Source organism: Alternaria rosae, assembly GCF_020736505.1.
Source record: "Alternaria rosae strain MPI-PUGE-AT-0040 chromosome Unknown BKA58scaffold_4, whole genome shotgun sequence".
Lineage (NCBI taxonomy): Eukaryota > Fungi > Ascomycota > Dothideomycetes > Pleosporales > Pleosporaceae > Alternaria > Alternaria rosae.
The window spans coordinates 1,886,950-1,905,193 of record NW_025763573.1 but is presented as its reverse complement, the minus strand read 5'-3'; the positions used below and the strand labels follow the sequence as shown (position 1 = coordinate 1,905,193).

Genomic DNA, 18,244 nt, shown 5'->3' with positions numbered 1-18,244 from the left:
CACAACTCGAGGCGCTCATTCCCACATCAGCAAAGGATGGCGGTACGCGTTCCTAACTCGCACGACATGAAACAGAGCAAAACCCAGAACAGGGAAGCACCGGAAGGTATTTAGGGGGGGGGGGGGGGGGGGGTTTTTAAAAAAACTGCTATTCACAGCTGAGATACAAGGAGAGGAGTGGTCCAAAAAATCGTACCATATGGTGATAACATAGCCCAATATGGCTTGGTATATTCCGCGCTGTTGGTTCGCATTAAATCATAAGCTTTCTACAGCATCCATCATCAAAGTCGTATGCCATGGCAGCCTGGGGTCATTGAGAAGGTTGCGCTCGTCAGTGTCGCTAATGACACCGCGTTGCACGCAATCTACTCTGTGTTGGGTTGGCCAGATGCAAAAGTGCAAAGCTGAGCTCTCAGCGGAGGCCTGGGTCGCCAAATCCGAATGGATCGTTGCTTGAGGAGCTATTGGACCCCGAAACATAGCCCGACGGTGCCGCAGATGGTTGTTTGCCAAACCCAGGGTCTGGCAAAGGATTCCAGACCGGAAAGCCCTCAGGCGGCTGACTCTCACCTAGTGGTTTGCCGCGAGCATAGTCTACGAGACTGCCGTTGATGCCAGTAAGTGCCCACGCAAAGACGGCGACATCGCGAATGCTCTGCATGAAGTTGTTCTGGAATTCCATAGACGGCCCTGCCTGCACCATGGCTGGGTGCCGAGCGCCAAGAGGGTATTGGGGCATTTGTTGCGGAGCAGGATGGAACACGGGTTGTGTTGCCCATGGCGCGGCGTAAATGCCGTTGTATTGCTGTGCTGGCTGGGCCACTGGCACGGTACCTGGCAACATTGGGCGGGCACGACGTAGACACACAACCAAGCCATCCGAGGTGCAGGATATGACAGCCTCGAGTTCGATGGGATCGTCGCGGAACTCGGAACGAGGCGAACTCACGGACGACAACGACGAGCGGGCAGCCGATCCACCGAACATGGTTTGGTGGGGATTGTTGGGGTCATTGTTCCCGCCAGAGTTGGTGCGCGACGCAGACCGCTCTGCACTGTTATCCGTGTTGCGGTTTGAGTCTGACGGATGTCTTGTGCCGTTGGATGTGGAATGGCCGTCTAGGCCCACTCCACCTTCGGATTCATCGTCGGAGCCTGTAACATCCGTCATGATGTCATCTTCGCTCTCAGACGAGGAAGCTTCAGGCGCGTCGTCCTGGCGCGGGTCCCGGAAGAAGAAGCGCATGTATGCAATGGAATCGTTGCCTTTGGCCGACTCGAGACAGCGGACTGCATCTTCAAGACAATTGGGAGCAATGCAGTAATAGAAGCTGCGTCCCTTCATAGCCTCTCCGGAGATGCCAATGATTTGCTCGATTCCACTGGTTGCGTACATGACGGTCAGGGTACGCGTGAACCTGTTGAGGAACAAGGCAGCTCGCGGCTCATGAGTCTGATCATCGGGGCCGAGGTCAAACTTGCTGGACAGGTGAGACAACATGTGGTAGCGCGGGTCCTTTGGCGACGAGGCGAATAGCTTGCGCACTATAGGAGCCTCGACTGCGCGTTCTGATTGGCTAGAATCAGTATGACGCAGGACCCAAACGGGTTAAAAGACTTACTTTGGCTCTGCATGCCATGTCTGTAGATGCTGGTGCAGCAAACGAGGACATCGTAGACGACGGAGAAGCAGCATTCACAACCGACCCATTCGCCCTGGCGGTTCTTCAGGCGGCAATAGGACAAGACAGCAGCCTTGTCCAGTCTCACGCCGCGGCTGTGATGGGCCCTGGCCAGAGGGAGTTCATCTGGATGAAAAAATTGCCACACGGACCGATTGACTACCTCGTCAGGCGTATGGCCGAGGATGTCGACAATCGAGTCGGAAGAGTACAAGATGTGGGCGTCATCGGAAAGGTCTGTCTGGAGTGAGAATTGGCTGGCAAGTGGCAGGGTCGACTTGACAAACCGTGAATGGTGATGAAGGTGGTATCCATGGTAGCAAGAACGGGGGTGGTGGTGGTGGTTGTTCCTGCTCTACCGCACGCGCCCTGGTCTGTCGAATCTAACAATTCGCTCTGGGACGGGCGGTGGAAACAAGAGCAAGTCGGGCGGTGGAGGCGAGGGACGACAGGCGGGTCAAATAGGCAGGGTGCAGGTGCCACAGAGGCGCACAGGTGCGGGTAAGGTGTCGACGAGGCCGTTCAGGCGGTGCGGCAAGAGCACGGGGTGAGATGGGATGGGATGGGATGGGATGCAGATGGCAGGTCGAAACGTATACGAGTCAGGAGCTATGATGTAATGGGCGATCACGAAGCACAAGGCGCCCCTCACCCGCGACGAGGCACGCGTGGGCAACGGCGAGGAATTGTATGAGAAAGCTCGCGGACTTGGGCTGCCGGAAGGGGCTAGCAACGAGCAGTCGGGTCGGGTGCATAAATCAGCAGAGAGAAGAAGCGGAAGCGTGACGACGGCCAGAACGGCGGGACCGGAGGGGCGCCAACGGGCTCTGGCAGCACGGCGCAGCGTCTGTGTCGGCAGCAGGGCCAAAGAGCGGGCGCAGCGGGCAGGCGAGAGGAGGGTTGCCTGGAGGGGACGCCGTGGAGGATGCGACAGGTGGGCGTGGCATGCAAGAGAGGTGCACAAAGTGAGCTGACGAACGACGAACGACGAACCCTTGCGGCGCCCAAGGATCGACGCGAGACGTGTGCGCAACGGCGGTTAGCAGCTTGTCGGCAGCGGCGCGGGGCACCGGCAGTCGCCCTGCCCATGGAGGTACCAAGTCGTGCGCATCAGGCCACTCGGGCCAGGACTGCCTCGAGTCGTGAGTTCGCGCGTTGCACACGCCGGGTGTGCGCGAGAGAGCCCAACTGTCATTCCTTGCGACTGGCCTTGGCGCGGCCGACGTCGATGATGCATAGCCATGGCCAAAGTTTGCATGCAGGCACCTGGGCAGCCTAGCGCCGCCGACAACCACGGCCAACCTGGGAACTGCGAACGGATGCCCTTCCGCCAGCTCTCCTGTGAACCTACCCAGTGCGATTGCCGCTGCCCACAGCATCGCCCGGCCTGCGCGTCTTCCTGCTTGGTGGCTCGGCACCTCGTCTAGCGGCGCGTGGTACGGACCTGTTACTTGTCATCCCGAGCCCTCAACCGAACAACATCATCGACGATCCTCCCCAAACTACACCACAAGCCACATGCAACACCCTCCCTGCCTCTCTCTCCACTGCTTCACCGTCTCCGCCTCCGAGACCCCTCCTGATTGGCTGCATCGCCCTTGTCCACCTGCTGCTCGCCGCATGTCTCTCTTTCACCTGTTTGCTGCAAGTGATAACATAATTTCCATGACACTAAAAGCCCTGTCCCTCGCCCTCGCTTCTTTCTAACCCCCGATTGGCACACACAACCTTGCACTTGGGTTACCTCACGAGACCCGCGCCCTGCATATCAGCTATTCCGGCTGTGCTTTCCGAGCTTTCCCATTGTATGCACGCCAAGATGGACTGCAACTTTGAACTGCCTTCGCTGAGGGCCACTTTGAGACTAGGCGTAACCCATGCCTCTCGTCCTGCACGAAGCCACCACTAACACCTCTCCAGGCCCCAACCAAGTCTAGGCTGAGCTCTAGTGAGTCAAGGAAGCATGCGCGTCAGCCATCACTCCATGCAATACTCATCACGTTGCAGCTCAGTTCTACGATGTAGACTTCTATCCCTATACCGCTCCCGGCCACGACCCTGTTTTCGCCGTGTGCGGAGGTCCATTTGTATGTATCACGCTGTGTGCAGTCTGCCGTGTACTGATTGGTCAAGACCATCATATGTCGGTGTAAACTCGACAGCAACGGAACCGTCGAGATCCTGCGGTGGTTTGAAGATGACGAGGCCACTACAGAACACGGCACCTCCGACGATAAGGTAGGCATGTACCCTCTGTGCGCGACCTGTCTAATCATCACCAGGTCAACTACAACAGCATCGTATGGTCTCAGGCTGAAAATGGCGACCCGCTCGTCTGCGTCACGGGAGACTCTCGCATCAAGGTCTTGAATGTCCAGACCGGGAAGCTCACAGCGGTACGGCCTATATCACTGATTGTATTGCATCCACTGACCTTGCACGCAGACCCTGATAGGCCATGGCGATGTATTTGATACCATCTGTCGTTTGCGGTGAGCTGCCTTCCTGACATCCTACAGTCTGTCAATGATCTCGCCATATCGCCGATAGACCCGACCATTCTCGCCTCCGTGAGCATTGACCATAGTCTCCGAATATGGAGCCTACACCCCGAGCACGAAAAGCAACCCCTCGGCGCCATCTGTTACGGGCAAGGCCATAAGGACCAGGTGCTTACCATTGTGTGTGAAGTGCAAATATGCCCAATTAATATACTGATATTGGCAGGCATACCACCCGAAAGGTCGGTACATCCTCACAGCGGGTATGGATACCAGGATCAATTTGGTAGGATGCATCACCCCGGCCTACTGACTGCTTAACAATGCTCTGACAAGTCCAGTGGGCAGTACCCGAAGACCTCAAGGAACACGCTGGCACCGACAAGCCGGCCATAGTGCACTATCCGCACTTTTCCACCACCGAGATACACACTGACTTCATCGACTGGTAATGAGCCCCTTTTGAACCCGACTTACAGCTGCTTACTTCGTGCAGTGTCCAATGGTATGGTGACTTGATCCTCAGTCATGCATGTCGCGAGAACAAGATTATACTTTGGGGTATCGATCGATTCAATTCCAATCGGTCTACGCCTCCTCCGCCAGTCCCCACATCAAGCGCGGTCCACAGTAGAACCCCTGTTACCATTCCAGCGAACTCGACCTCAAACACACGGTCGGCATGGGGCGGACGCTTTCAGAGACTTCTGCAATTCGAGTTGCCGCACACGAACCAGTTCTACATTCGCTTCTCCATCTTTCACGAGCTTGGCCGCCATCCGATTTTGGTCGCGGGCAACGAGAGAAGCAAGACCTTCTTTTGGGACTTACAGCGCCTTGAGAAATCAGGGACCGGAGAAGATGACTCTCTGAATTCGAAAGGCTTACCGCTCAGCCTGCCTAGGCATGTGCGCGAAGGAAGCTCGGCGTCTACTGCCTCATCCGCCATCAGTGCAGGCTCGGGCAACACTAAGACCAAACAAAAGCGGCAAAATGAGCAGTCTCACGATCGAGGCATATCCGACCCCTTTCGCTCGATCAAAGCACACAAGATTGTCGAGACTCCAAAGTATAAAGCCTTCGCGTTCCGTCACTTTGCCTGGAGCCGTGATGGTCAATGGTGCGTCGGCGCCGGTGACTGTGGGACCATCAATGTGTTTAGTCGTTGGACTTCCCTTCCTCCAATCGATACAGACAGGGAAATACCTACACATGCGGATGACGGCCCACAGATCAGTCAGTCCAACCGCACACCAACATCAGCCGCGCGCACGGCCGATGTTTGACTCGGCACGAGCGTTAACTGACGTAGTATGAGCAGACAAAGACAAGATCACCGACTCGCTGGACGGCCTCTGTGAGGCATATGCGCTCCGGCAACAGATGGCGGCAGATCAAGGGGAACCTTTTGACGAAGACCTGAGACCTCTTCTCGATGAATATGTGTCCAGCTTGCCAAGTCACGAGAGAGATTTCGCACGTTCAGTATGCGAGCGGTGATCCAGATTGGGAAGTAAACAGCTCCATACGTGTAAACACATGTGAACGCGGCCTCATTGTACCACCCACAAATGTTCGAACGCGACCGTAAAACTTTCTTGTCAACATGGTCTCAGTTATTGTGACTCATGACATCGGCAGCATACGCAGATGTGACGATTGGTCTATTGTCATTGAGATACAATAGCCAACCCACATCACCAAATGTGGGTTTCGAGGGTGACAACAGGAAAGGAGTGGAGGCGAAATGCTGGTGAGAATGCGATCACAATAGGGTCGTAGGCCGCCAACCACGTACTAGTGGTTCGTCACCCCAACAATACCAAACAGAAAGTACCCGTCTTAAATACTGTCCCTTTCCTCAAGTATCATTCCATCTCTAACACCACTTCTCAAACATTGCTCTGTTACCTCTGCGTTCTACACTGGCTCGATTTATTCGATGCATGCCATGAGTTCTACAATGGCTGGTACAATTATGGTAATGTCAACCAGGTGTTGATCAAGTAGATGATGCGGTAATATTCTATCTACAGGACGAAAGGGCCTATGATGTAGGCCGGAAAGCTTACTACCTAACAAAGAAACAAACTGATTATACATGGAATGAAAGCTGCAAAGCAACACCAGGGAGCCTCACTAGATTACACGCCTGAATGATGAGTGCAAAATGGAGGTGAAGAGGAAGAGAGCAGGACACCAGCGACGCGGTTTGTGGGACCCGCGCAAACCCTCATCAGCAACAGTCACACGCTCTATACTCATTATTAGCCTACTCCTGCGACAAGTACCTGCCATGGTCACGTGGAACTCGGAAATTCAGATAGAAGGAAGAAGCGCAATTCGTATATCGTCGCGAGTGCGCACCGCCGCCTCGTCGAGCACATCAGTGAGCGCAGAGACCCACCCAAGCCAGCCCCCAAAAAGGGTCTGCAATGTGCGCAGCGCTTTCCGCAAATGCGACCAAAGATACGGCACAGCTGCATCCCGCGCCAAAATCGTTCCCGGTAGCCCTGGCGAAGAAAGAAACAAAAACACAGGAACGCGTTGGCCTTGCGCAGGGGCAGCAAGGCTTGTCGGGTATTTATAGTTCGGTTCTACTTGCTTTTTTCTTCCACACGTGGGCGCTACCGAACTGTTCCATGTGCACTACACTACATTGCGCTCGCTGGAGATATGCTGCCAAGCAACGATGCATCATCTTTTTGTTTTCGAAGGATATACAATACTTGTATCGAAGGAAGCTGCAGGACAGCTACGTATGACCAGGCGAACAAACAAAGCGACAGGCATCCCAAATACACAGAATACAGTCTGTTTGCTCGCCCACACAACAAATAGGGGGCTTTGTCTGCGCCCAGACTTCAAGCGGTGGACAAAGAAGGCAAGACATTACGAGAGAAAGATGGTGTCTGTTGAAACGCGTTTGTCTTTTAGAGAAGCTCTGCGATAAAGGCGTCCCCATATACATAAACGAAAACAATACATTGTGCTGAATCGGAACATGAGCAATCCGAAATAGCAGACATGTCTTCGAACTCATCATCACCACCGTCAGTAGCATCAGACCTGAATATCGCTTGTGCATGCACAGAATGCTCCACATTTCTCCGTCCAATCTTCCCTTCGGACTCACACTACCGGCAAGACTTCTCACAATTCATCTTTCCTGCCGGTACTACCTCTCGGGAGCCAGCGTCAGTATGGATCGACAAGCTATCGTTGGCAGCATACGACATGCAGACCACCACCCCACCATCAGGATCGCAAACCTCCGATAGCACCAGTCATCGCAAGCGAGTCAGCCTTGTTATACCCACGAACAGTCCAGAGACCAATATACGGACTGCTTTTCCGAAAACGCCGGGCATCTTGCGCTGCTCGAATATCCATTGCAGCACCCGTCTCCCAAGTAGCTCAGCGTTAGCTGCTACAACAAGGTTTCCCGCAGGTGCACTATGCGCCGAGCACGAGGAACAAGCTATTCAACGAGTATTGGATACCACTCCTCTCGAGAGCGTTCCCATGTTGGACCAAGTCTTCGGAAGCAATTACGGGAACGTAGTTAACCGGTCGGGCTTGGGTAGCAGGAGTAATAGTTCGGCTTCTTGGAACAGTCTAGCTTCTTGGGAAGGTGACGATGCGGAGTCTGAATGGAGTGCAAAGGCATTTGATTCGAAGCTTTGCTGGTGACGTGCAGTTATCATCGCTGTCGTCGTTGATCAATGGGAGGGTTTGGCATTGGTTGTGACGCTAGTGTTGCGGGAGTCGTCAGTGACTCGTCGTATATGAGTTGTTAATGAGCTATCGCAGCACTGTAAGATGACGATGGTACCGGAGTTTAAAACCACGCACACAGAATTCGCTTCGCCATTAAAGGATTATCGAGCTTTGCCTTGTTTTGAAGAGATTTTAAATGGCATTTTTTTTTCGGCAGTGAAATCGAATGAATAGCAATGAATAGCAAAGAAGATTAGTTTTGTTGGAAGATGTGTGCAAACCATGTGGCGTGAAAGGTGAAACTAACAAGTTGGATGGATGAATGGCTTCGCATTCTCCTAGCGAACTCTGGCATATAGCATGTGCTGAGGCTGCCCCAAGTAGTAAGTGTTTCGTCCGTAGAAGCCACACTGATGTCTTGAGCACCTGAAATTCGCGCTCATGCATTAAACGAGATAGTCGAACTCGTCGTATACATCGTATTGGGCCTCACCACCCATCTCATGCATCCACTGCATGTGACCGGCAACCATTTCGTCGAACAAATAATCCGGGAGTGAGTCTTCAAGCCATGCCTGCTGCATTGAGGCATCACAAAGGTACAGGTGCCGATATAGTTCCAGCTCATAGGCCTCGTCTTCATCCTCGTTGAGCGCCATGATCCAGCCATCGCCTACTCCGGTCGCAGCCAGCCCATCCCTCTCGTCAATTAGCGCTGTGATCCAGACATCTTCGCTCTCGCAATAGGATCTAGAGTTCTTGCCGTGGCCATAGCGGCGACCTGTCTGGGCGGCAGGGCGATAAGGCTGCCTGGCGTATTGTGGGGGAGCTGAGAGAGAGCATCCCAAACAGGCGTGGAAGGAGCGGTGTGCGGCTGTGCACCTGCGAGTCGCGGAAAAGCCTAGCTCATCAATTGCAATTCGTTCCCCTGGAAAATCTGGAACAAACGATAATGTGGAAATGGGACCCGAGGAGATCCCGAGACGCTGGATTGCTGAGTCAGTCTCGCTTATCCATAGATCGTATTCGTCGTCGTTGTGGTCAAACTCAATGTCAAAGAACTCAAATCGGCAGAGGGGGCATGTTCGTTTGTTTTGCATCGACTCCGCAATGCAAGCGTCACCAAAAACATGTCCACACGGTAGCTGAAGCGGGACCTCGGCATATTCATCTCTGGTAGACGTGTAGTAAGTGTCAAAACATATGCAACACCGCTGTGGCTCGTCTGGGCCCACTCTCACCGGTGCATACGCTTGACGTCTTTCTTTGTGTCTGTGGCTGGGCATGTCTGAGTAGGAAGCTGGGGTCCAACAAGGCTGGCTGATTCATGGGGTTTCCACTTGGCGTGAACGCGATCGTCTGGTACCAGCCTGAAGGTACCAGAGGAACAAAGGCGGGGGTGAAGCAAGACCCTAACGCTGGTCATTGTACATAGAGCTTCGCGTTCCATACCATACATTCTCTAGAGGAGGAGTACCATGGTGCACTGTGCGGAGCACAACGTGCCGCACCTTCCGATCGAACGTCTCTTAGTCAATTGCGAACAGTGCTCTTTCTTTCCTGGCATGTGCCATTGTAAGGCCATTGTTTGAGACCAGCCTCGCATCAGTGATCTCGGCAGTTACACGTGGACATTTGCTCGCTTCTGAACCTCCACAAAAGACTAGCATCACGCAAGTGACGCTGCTTAGTCGTGCATGCATGACAGCCAGCATCGGCTTCACCGTCGACTTCATCCTCGCTGTTTTGCTGTTGTGGAGTAGCTCCGCATCTCAGCTCGCCTCTAGGAAAAGCCATCGCGACAGGCTTTAGCGTCTAGTCGGACATTTTGCGTCGTGGGCGCGGCGTCTAGATCCGCGGAGTAAAGTGTGCCAAGTCTGTACAACACACGGCGTTGGGCGAGGACTTGTGTCGGATTTAATTTATGGTACCGAGGAAACGTCTTCAGGGTAATGGCATTGTTAGAACTCATGTGGGGTGGCTAATGTCTCCGACTGCAAGGTTGGCAGCTAAGGTCTGATGTTTCCATGGTCCTGAAAATCCGCGAGCCAGTTAGTTGGTTTAAGCGGAGCCGGCAGCAATTTGAAAACGCGGTATCGGTAACAGATCCTGTCGATGATACCAAACTGGCAGGTCAAATGACTAGGAAGATAGCGTTTGGCATGGAAAAGGGCTGTGAATTCTGTGCACTAACGGGGGTGAGCACCGTAGACCAATATTGACACCTCCACGCCAGCCTCGTGGCGTGGCAGGCGTGGGCTCACCGGCCGCTTTTGGGTTCGACGCCTTGCCAAAAACGCCGCAATTGGCGACCGTATACTGGGGCATTATCAGTGTGCCGAATATAGCTGCATCTTAGCGTAGTCAGCGAAGGTTTAGCAGACACTGTACTCCAATCGACGTTGCCTGAGTTTAGTGTTGCCGAACAACTCTCTGGAATGGTAGCGATGAGCGATTCATAGGAAGACAGAGCTGTCGTCATGTAAGGGTGTTGTTGAGGATTTCTCGAAACTGCAGAAGCCAGCGTGCTAGCGTTATCGAGAGTGGGGCCCGCTTGGCCGCTCTGGTCGAGCTAGCCAATCTTGCTGTTGGTGGTGCGGGAACGGTGCCTGAATGCCAACACGTTTGTGGAAATTGGCTTGACCTATCTCCCGTCTCATCCAGACTTCGCTAAAGGATATCAGCATGGCAACGCAACTGACAAGGGCCCCGCTCGTGCGTCAAGCTTTAGCCTCAGGCGCTCTCCCGTCACTATTTCGGGTTGTTTATGGACACCCGGCACTCTTCCTGGGCTCTTCGGTGGACGCGATCTATGCGGCGCTTCACGACACTTGTGGCTTGCGATCGTATCACTTCTCAATAACATCCCTTGCTGCACCCATGCTTACTGTGATACGGTGCTTTTCGGACACGACGAGGCAGCAAGCCACAAGACAGCGGCGTACGGCTGGAACTTGCATTGTGATACCAAAAGGTCCATTCTGATCCATCGAGGTAGACACGCTCGCGATTCTGGGCCCGATATGGTCAAGTTTTCGAGCTTCACCACAACGCGCCCAGCTGGATACGTTCCGCCAAGCGGCGTTAGCAACAACAGCGGCTTGCAACTAACAATACAGGTCTCGGCTAAACCATGCCCCATGTATTCCATGATGATGTCGTGGCGATGTATAAGTAAGACGTCTCTGCTCGTCAGTTGAAGATCCTCATCCACAGCAGCACTCAGTAAGCTTCACTGGCATCTCATCAGCACTATCCCTCTCGATCACCATCTCCTCCAACCAATCTTCAACATGCGTAACGTTCTTCTCGCCACCTCCGCCATCAGCGGCTTAGTTGCTGCCCTACCCCAGATGATCAACATCGAGGCTGCTTTGGCCGTCCCCACTCCCAGCGTTCTTGGACCTGCGGCCACGGAGACTGCTGAGCTTCCAGTGTCTTACAACCAAGCTGCTGCCACCGAGTCCGCTGCTGCGGCAGTTGCTACCGGTGGTGTCAATCTCAAGAAGCGTGATGCCTGCCAGCCCCAGCCTGCTGGGTAAGTTCTTGTGCCGAGCACATTCACTGCAAAGTGGCTGACAATTAAAATAGTGCCGGCGCCGAGTATGTGCCTGGACAGGGCTCCGTTCGTGAATACCTGGACACCGAAAACACTCTCAGGAAAGCTGCCCAAACCGCAGGCACTCCCACCGGTTACACCAAGGCCTTTACCGATCTTACCGGGTCCACCGAACAGATTGGCTACCTGACCTACAAGACTCTCGACACATACAGCACCGATGAGTGTGCCGCCTTCTGTAACAGCGAGAAGTTCTGCCTTGGCTTCAACCTCTTCTTCGAGCGTGACCCCAGTGTCGACCCCGGTGCCGAATGCAACGACCCCGCGCCCGTTACAAACATCAAGTGCTCAATCTACGGATACCCCGTGGCTGAGGCTTCGGCTACCAACCAGGGCCAATACCGTGGTGACTTCCACGTCGTTATCACTGGCAGCAACGGTAAGCTTTCTAACCCTGCTCATCGCCCTGAGTACTCCTCACTAACTTGTACTCAGGCTACTCCAAGGCCGGCAAAGGAGTCTGCAAGGGCGCCCCTACCGTCGAGGACTTCAACGCTCCCTCCAACCTCCCCGCTGCTATTAACGCTCCCTTGATCAAGAAGGACAACAAGGACTACGACACCTACAACGGAATGCGTCTCTTCAACTCCAACCCGTACGACCCCAGCTTGTGCGCCGCAGCTTGCGAATCGCAGACCCAGTTCGACAAGGAGCACATTGTTGACGCCAACGGCGAATACAAGCCTTGCAACTTCTTCACCTCTTACATCTTGACCAAGAATGGTGTCCCTCTCGGTACTTACTGCGCACTTTATACTCAGGAATGGGATTCCAGCTATGCCGTCAACACTGGCTACTACTACGGCGAGGATGAATACTCCGTCATCTGTGCTGCTTCTTACACCGCTTCCACACCTGACTCCGGAAAGATCTCCTCCGCGTAAGCTCCTGCGGCTTGTTCTTAGGTGGTAATGCAAGTGTTTCTTACGATCTTACGAGGGATATAATGTCTTGAGCTTGTTTCTTGTTAGCTTAGTGTTCTAATCTAATCGCTATGCCAACATATCTGCCTTCGTGCTTACTTCGGCTTCTGAACATTTTTTTTGGCACTGCTTTGACCAAGTCTATATGCTGATGTTTGATACGAAACAGCTTCGTGCAATTGAGCATGCTGTTTGACCCTCATATTCCTGTCTACTTCCAGCCGTCCCGAAGCAACTCAGTAGACACGCAAAACCACAGGGGATACTTGATGTTCCTTGCTTAATAATCCTGATCGTCCCTGTGGCGAAGATTGGTCGGGTTCTCAGGCCATTTCCACCCGGCACTAGTTTCTGACATTGTGCATGTCAGAACGTCAGAATGCACGACCACTCCGCAACTCTTTTCTGAACTCGCCAAGCGTTGATGTACAACTTTCTCCACATGTACGATGATGACAATTCATGAGATTGTAAGGCAGTTGCAACACCTGTATTGAATTCTGCCTATTGCGCGGTTTTTGGCAGCCATCCTCCTAAATGGCGGTCGGTCGCAAGATCAACGGCGACTCAGTTGCCGAAGGACCACTAGATTAGTGATGAACGGGTGGTACAGTGGAAGTACATAAAGAGGTGCGCCGCTGAAGATGAAGTATGTCAACCAGCCTTAGATCAACCTCGACTCTCAGCAACCACACGCACGCAGCACGAAAGCTTACAGCCACTCATCGATATCTAAATCCAACATCAATCTCTCTCCCACATCTTTCTGTCATTATAGCTTGAGAACATGTCCTCACAACCCAGCGTCGTCATTGTTCCAGGCAGTTTCTGCCCTAGCAGCATGTACGACCCTCTCGTAATGCCACTTCGTGCAAAAGGCTACGACATCCACGTTCTCGAACCGCCCTGCTATCCTGCTGGCTACAAAGCCAACTCCGGTACTCAACCAAGCATGTATGACGACGCGGCTTACGTCAACGAGTTTGTGAGAAATCTGGCAGATGGCGGAAAGGAAGTCATCTTACTTGCGCATAGCTATGGTGGTAAGTTCTAGACCTTCCAAGCATTTGCTGACCGATGAAGGAATGACTAATGTCAGTGTCATATAGGTTGCCCAGCCACCGAGGGTGTTAAAGACGTAACGAAGAAAGAGAGAGAGCATCAGGGCAGGACTGGTGGTGTGGTACGCCTTGCGTATCTCACAGCCGCCGTCCCACGTCTCGGCGAATCCTGTGGTCAGACTCTTGCACGTGAACAGAGTGCTCCAATCGACGTTGATGAAAATGGATGGGTAACGCAGTCCGATCCTGCAGCTACAGCGTCACTTTGCTTCAACAACCTCACGCTGGAAGACGGCATCTCGTACGTTGCCAAGTTTGGCAAGCATCACGGTGCTTGTTTCGGTGACGTACTTACCCACGCTGGCTACAGAGATGTTCCTGTGTCTTGGTTTCTCGCAGCAGAGGACTTCATTGTTGTACCAAAGGTACAGCAGACTGCCATCGATATTATCGAGGGAAGTTGGGTCGGTACAGAGAGGGATGGAATGAAGGTGGATATTACTGAGGCCGCCTGCGACCACTTTCCCCTTGTTCTCGATGAGAAGAGAGAGCAAGTGAGTGTTTGGGTTGAAGGTCTCGTTGAGAAAGGTGGCCGCGAATAGTCATCCGTGGTGAGCCTTTACTGCAGTGTAAAAGGAAAAGTTCCAATGCTTGGGCAACTGGCTTCTGGACATGCCAATCAGATGTGCTTGTATGGTGCACATATAGCGTAGTATACTATCTCTAAGGACAGATTTTGTTGCATCTTCATCTCTTTCGATGGCCTCTTTTGAATGCCACAGACGGGCATAACGATGTGCTCAGACGGTGCCTCAAACGTCTGGTCCCAATCTCCGTGGTCTTTGACCTGTAAGCATACTCAACTTGCCACAATTACCGTGCGAAAGATACCACCACCTTCTCTTCCTGGCGATGTATGCACAGGCTCTCCTACAGACGAAGCAGCTAGACTGAGTGGCTGTGTGACGGAGTTATGAGAAGCTGAAACGGGCTCACGGAAATCTGCCTCGATGCGGTATGGGGGTGAGGTAGCATTAGTATGGTGTTGAGTACACCTAACACGCGGGATATCTTGTCGCACACATATCTATGCAAAAATTAAGCAGATAACTGTAAGCCCACGACGGTTCCGAAGATTTGGGGCGCTTCGTAGACACTCCCCAGGAAATATTCATTTACGCAGACCGTACGGACTGAACACGCAAATTCAGGATATGCGCGCACCTGACCTCTAGTCGGCTTTCATTGCTGCCAGCTTTGTCACCAGTACGCACTGTCGCAGAGCGGTTTGCAGGTAGAGCTGAGACGTAGGTGCCTGCTTGATGGGGATGCCTTCAAAGAGTGTAATGTTCCGAGGCAACAAGGCGGAGACGTGTGTTTGATCTGAGAACCAACAAGGCATGAACGCATATAACTGAAACAGAGAGTCGATGCCTTGGGATGGATATGCAGCAAAACATGGTGCTGAGCGTATTGAAGATGCGCAAACAAGATCTGGAAATTTGCGGCGTATTCTGGAAGGCCGACTTAATGCGTTTCTATCGTGCTGGGTGTAACAAGAAACACCCTGCTACCCTCCATTGGTAAAGACGTTGACTTCGCAACGTGAAGATGATTTGCGCGACAATACGAGTCGCCATGCCCGACCTCAGTGTATAGCTATCGCAACATGCTCGTTCGAGGTGGACGAAGAACCACGCATTTCCGCTATCCGCGCCACACTAAGCAAACGATTCCGAGTTCCGTCTCGTCCCTGTTTTCGCGAAGTCGTAGCAAGCGGGATGTCGGTATCTGGGTGTCGTTTCAACACCAACTTGTAACCGATGGTGCGGCAGAAATGCGAAACAAGCCCGCATGAACACCATCGCCTTGGGCCACCCACCTAATTAATACACGGTCAACGCTGTCGACTTCATATAAGGAACTGGTGTAGTTAGCACGCTTGAAGTTGCATGACTATCGCATTGCTCAATCAATTCGAATCCAATCAACGAAAAACCAATCATTCACATTCTTTCTGCTTGTCAAAGGCCCCACGATCGTTACCGCCCATCCCTCCCCTTATTCTAAACATGCGCGTCACTATTGCAATTGTCGGTGCTGTGGTAGCGACCGTTGCTGTTGCGTCACCCATCACATCGTCTTCGCCTCTTTCGCGGAGACAGGGTCCTCCGGGGCCTAAGGGACCCATGGGAGGACCTATGGGACCGGGTGCTGGTGTCGCTGGAGCAGGACCTTGCCCGGTATGTCGCACACTCACCATCATATGCTATGGAGAGAATATGTGCTGATTGCGTGCGCAGATGAACTGTTGGAACGAAGCCGCAGTAGTAGCAGGCTGCGACCCCAACGCAGACGACAGCTGTCTGTGCGGACCTTTCTTCGATGCCGTAACGTCGTGTTCAGCGGCGACATGTAGTATGGGCGAGAACCTTGGTACGTTTCCCTCATTTTTGCCCGCACCTTTGGAAGCGAAAGTGCTAATATATGCAACAGCGGCGTTGAGCTTTTTGAACCCTGCTTGCGAGTAATGAGGAGGAACAGTTCGCCGCAGATGACGACGTGTATGATAATGAGCGTATCGTGGGCTCCGAATATATCCAACAGAAATGAACAGACTGTCGATTACGTGCGACACGGAGATTAGGTGTAGGCCGTACGCAAGAGAACGGAGAACTCAGAACAAGTCGCTTTCTCTCTTACAGTCCTCCAATGAACGATTTCATGACAGAACGAAGTGAAAACGCGAAGAGGTGAACGAAAAGAATGTTTCTACCCCAAGGTGCAGCGTTAATCAACAGGTGTTGTGGTTTCCGTCCAAGAATCCGTCCTGCTACTGAGAACCCCCAACCGGGTGTTCGGTCAGAGTGAACGAAAGGCGAAGGTACACAGGCCCACCCAAGCCGAGTCGCCTCGAAGATCTTCCTCTTTCTGCAGATCTCAACATTTTGTCCTGATGTCTGGCAAAGCGCCGATGAAGCAATCCGAGAGACCTGCATCAGAAACGCATGACGTGTCTATCAGCGCTCGGCAAATACTAAATTCGAGACAGTCAAGCCTTGCCGAGAACACGAGCTCAAACCACTTCACAAAAGTGTGGGATTGGAGATTGTCGTACTGCATCGTGAGTTTCGGAAAAACTTCGCAATCGTCTCCCAGGCATCCAGAAAGAGAAATCCTTCCTCATCTTTCTCCGATACGACTTGAGTCAGCGTCACTTTATCGTCTCCACATCTTCTGTATCGACTTCTCTTTTCAGCCACCGGAACTTCATTTTCGCGCAATACACATCGCTTGCGGCTCACATATATCTGGAGACGAGATCGCCGAGACAGATGCAGCGCCGTTGTCGACCCCACAGACCCTGAAAGTCCTACACGTGGGTGCCATTTGAGCCGCAAAGGAATACCTGACCCATGCTCAATCCTGGTCGGCTTGTCCGCACTACTGTTCTCGGTCAAGAGTGTCCCGGAAAGGATGAATTCAACGCGGTACATGTCGAGGAGGTATTTAACCCGCACAATGTTGGTGACGCTATACATAGCCCGAGGTACCGTCAGGTCCTTAGTTTTTCCGGCCACTCTCAAAAACAGAGAGAAGAAAAGCAAAATTCTTCCGTGTTTGGACCCGCGGTATCTCGGACCGGCATAATTACGCGTCTTAACTTGTCTGGGGAAGCCCCTTGCTTGAACGGCTGGAAAGCTAGAGAGGTTCGAGACCTCGATATTTGTGGCGTGGGGGTCATTTTCACATGTCGGCGGGCTGTAAGCTGCTGAAGATGATGTTGAGCTCCGAGATGGCCATGCCTATACTAGTGATGATGATCTGACGACATGCAGGTATCTCAACAATATGCCTGGCCTTATATCTACACCTCACAGTATCGGAGCAGTATATTGCATGTGCAGCGAGACACGCCGCTATCATGTCATGGTCGGACCATCTCGAACCACCGATGTGTCGTCCAGAGATACTTTGGTACATTGCCCCTCCTCAATTAATTTGAAGGAATAGTAGCTTGCGCGTTTGGAACATGCGTTGAGCAATCTATCCCAATGTACACCCATTCTCTCGGGTATCCGCGACATTGGTCGGGTAAATACGAATCTAGATTAAACGGTTGTATGTAGCGTTGCGCCTTGATGCGCCGCAGAAGTAGGTTATTGAGATAAGAACAGAACAGCGGTAAGAGCTAATCGCATGTATATGGTCCGGGATGCACATGCGCGGTCGCCTGGAGCAGCGTGCATGTGGTGGGCTTCCAATGGCAGGACTCCGGAGAACAGCTGTCAGACTGTTGCCTTGGTTGTTGACGGTATGTGAGGATCAGGCTGCGTCATCACGAAGTCAGACCAAGACTTGCGATCCTAGCATCTAGCGTGTTATGATAGTTGCGTAGTGTCCTTCTGTGCGGCTTGGTAGACGGTAGATACAGCTGTCACGGGACCACACATTTGCGATATGAAGTGTAGAAACCCTCCATCGCTATCCCGGAGATGTATCCTCAACTCGCATGTGAGGGCATTGGATGATTGGCGAACGAGCGGCCCAAGCTGCAAAGCATCTGTGCATCGCCCTTGCGCAGGGCACCGGAAGCAATATATATTACCGTCTAGATAGAACTGATCTGCGGAATAAAGTGTTTGCGTGGACCTGGTTGCGGTCGCTTAAGTACAGTACCAGCAGCCTGGTACGGCACAGTGTTGGATTTAGATGAGAGAGCGTTGTGCTAGAT

The 18,244-nt window shown here is 52.7% G+C and overlaps 7 protein-coding genes across 7 annotated transcripts; 5 read left to right on the top strand and 2 right to left on the bottom strand.

The window, feature by feature from the left end:
- Positions 1–122: 122 nt before the first annotated feature.
- BKA58DRAFT_154431 (uncharacterized protein) lies at positions 123–2,205 on the bottom strand. The gene is made up of 3 exons (XM_046164843.1): positions 1,973–2,205; positions 1,626–1,922; positions 123–1,572 (listed from the first exon to the last, which is right to left on the bottom strand). The coding sequence occupies exons 1-3, from the start codon at positions 1,998–2,000 to the stop codon at positions 416–418; spliced, it is 1,482 nt and encodes a 493-aa protein (XP_046026437.1). The 5' UTR covers positions 2,001–2,205; the 3' UTR covers positions 123–415.
- Positions 2,206–3,504: 1,299 nt separating this feature from the next.
- BKA58DRAFT_456506 (WD40-repeat-containing domain protein) lies at positions 3,505–5,914 on the top strand (the record flags this gene model as incomplete). The annotated part of the gene is made up of 10 exons (XM_046174598.1): positions 3,505–3,555; positions 3,606–3,633; positions 3,693–3,772; positions 3,819–3,923; positions 3,968–4,081; positions 4,131–4,151; positions 4,205–4,354; positions 4,413–4,472; positions 4,528–4,634; positions 4,683–5,914. The coding sequence occupies 10 exons, from the start codon at positions 3,505–3,507 to the stop codon at positions 5,470–5,472; spliced, it is 1,506 nt and encodes a 501-aa protein (XP_046026436.1). The 3' UTR covers positions 5,473–5,914.
- A 1,299-nt stretch (positions 5,915–7,213) lies between these two features.
- BKA58DRAFT_401038 (uncharacterized protein) lies at positions 7,214–7,879 on the top strand (the record flags this gene model as incomplete). The annotated part of the gene is made up of 1 exon (XM_046171642.1): positions 7,214–7,879. The coding sequence occupies one exon, from the start codon at positions 7,214–7,216 to the stop codon at positions 7,877–7,879; it is 666 nt and encodes a 221-aa protein (XP_046026435.1).
- Positions 7,880–8,352: 473 nt separating this feature from the next.
- On the bottom strand, positions 8,353–9,006 carry BKA58DRAFT_438944 (uncharacterized protein; the record flags this gene model as incomplete). Its single annotated transcript, XM_046173631.1, has 1 exon — positions 8,353–9,006. The coding sequence occupies one exon, from the start codon at positions 9,004–9,006 to the stop codon at positions 8,353–8,355; it is 654 nt and encodes a 217-aa protein (XP_046026434.1).
- Positions 9,007–11,199: 2,193 nt separating this feature from the next.
- Positions 11,200–12,409, top strand: BKA58DRAFT_401036 (uncharacterized protein; the record flags this gene model as incomplete). The annotated part of the gene is made up of 3 exons (XM_046171641.1): positions 11,200–11,444; positions 11,498–11,904; positions 11,961–12,409. 3 exons carry the CDS (start codon positions 11,200–11,202, stop codon positions 12,407–12,409), a joined length of 1,101 nt encoding a protein of 366 aa, XP_046026433.1.
- Positions 12,410–12,850: 441 nt separating this feature from the next.
- BKA58DRAFT_382906 (Alpha/beta hydrolase fold-1) lies at positions 12,851–14,237 on the top strand. Its single transcript, XM_046170137.1, has 2 exons — positions 12,851–13,491; positions 13,558–14,237. The coding sequence occupies exons 1-2, from the start codon at positions 13,236–13,238 to the stop codon at positions 14,109–14,111; spliced, it is 810 nt and encodes a 269-aa protein (XP_046026432.1). The 5' UTR covers positions 12,851–13,235; the 3' UTR covers positions 14,112–14,237.
- Positions 14,238–15,581: 1,344 nt separating this feature from the next.
- Positions 15,582–16,040, top strand: BKA58DRAFT_438941 (uncharacterized protein; the record flags this gene model as incomplete). Its single annotated transcript, XM_046173630.1, has 3 exons — positions 15,582–15,752; positions 15,813–15,945; positions 16,006–16,040. The coding sequence occupies 3 exons, from the start codon at positions 15,582–15,584 to the stop codon at positions 16,038–16,040; spliced, it is 339 nt and encodes a 112-aa protein (XP_046026431.1).
- Positions 16,041–18,244: the final 2,204 nt, after the last annotated feature.

What these genes read in the sequence shown, in the direction of transcription:
- BKA58DRAFT_154431 (XM_046164843.1), bottom strand. Translation starts at nt 2,000, where the DNA reads ATGGATACCACCTTCATCACCATTCACG. An exon ending in CACCTTCATCACCATTCACG is followed by an intron (nt 1,923 to 1,972) that starts GTTTGTCAAGTC and finishes CACTCCAGACAG; the next exon opens with ACCTTTCCGATGACGCCCAC. An exon ending in ACATGGCATGCAGAGCCAAA is followed by an intron (nt 1,573 to 1,625) that starts GTAAGTCTTTTA and finishes CTAGCCAATCAG; the next exon opens with AACGCGCAGTCGAGGCTCCT.
- BKA58DRAFT_382906 (XM_046170137.1), top strand. Translation starts at nt 13,236, where the DNA reads ATGTCCTCACAACCCAGCGTCGTCATTGTTCCAGGCAGTTTCTGCCCT. An exon ending in ACTTGCGCATAGCTATGGTG is followed by an intron (nt 13,492 to 13,557) that starts GTAAGTTCTAGA and finishes AGTGTCATATAG; the next exon opens with GTTGCCCAGCCACCGAGGGT.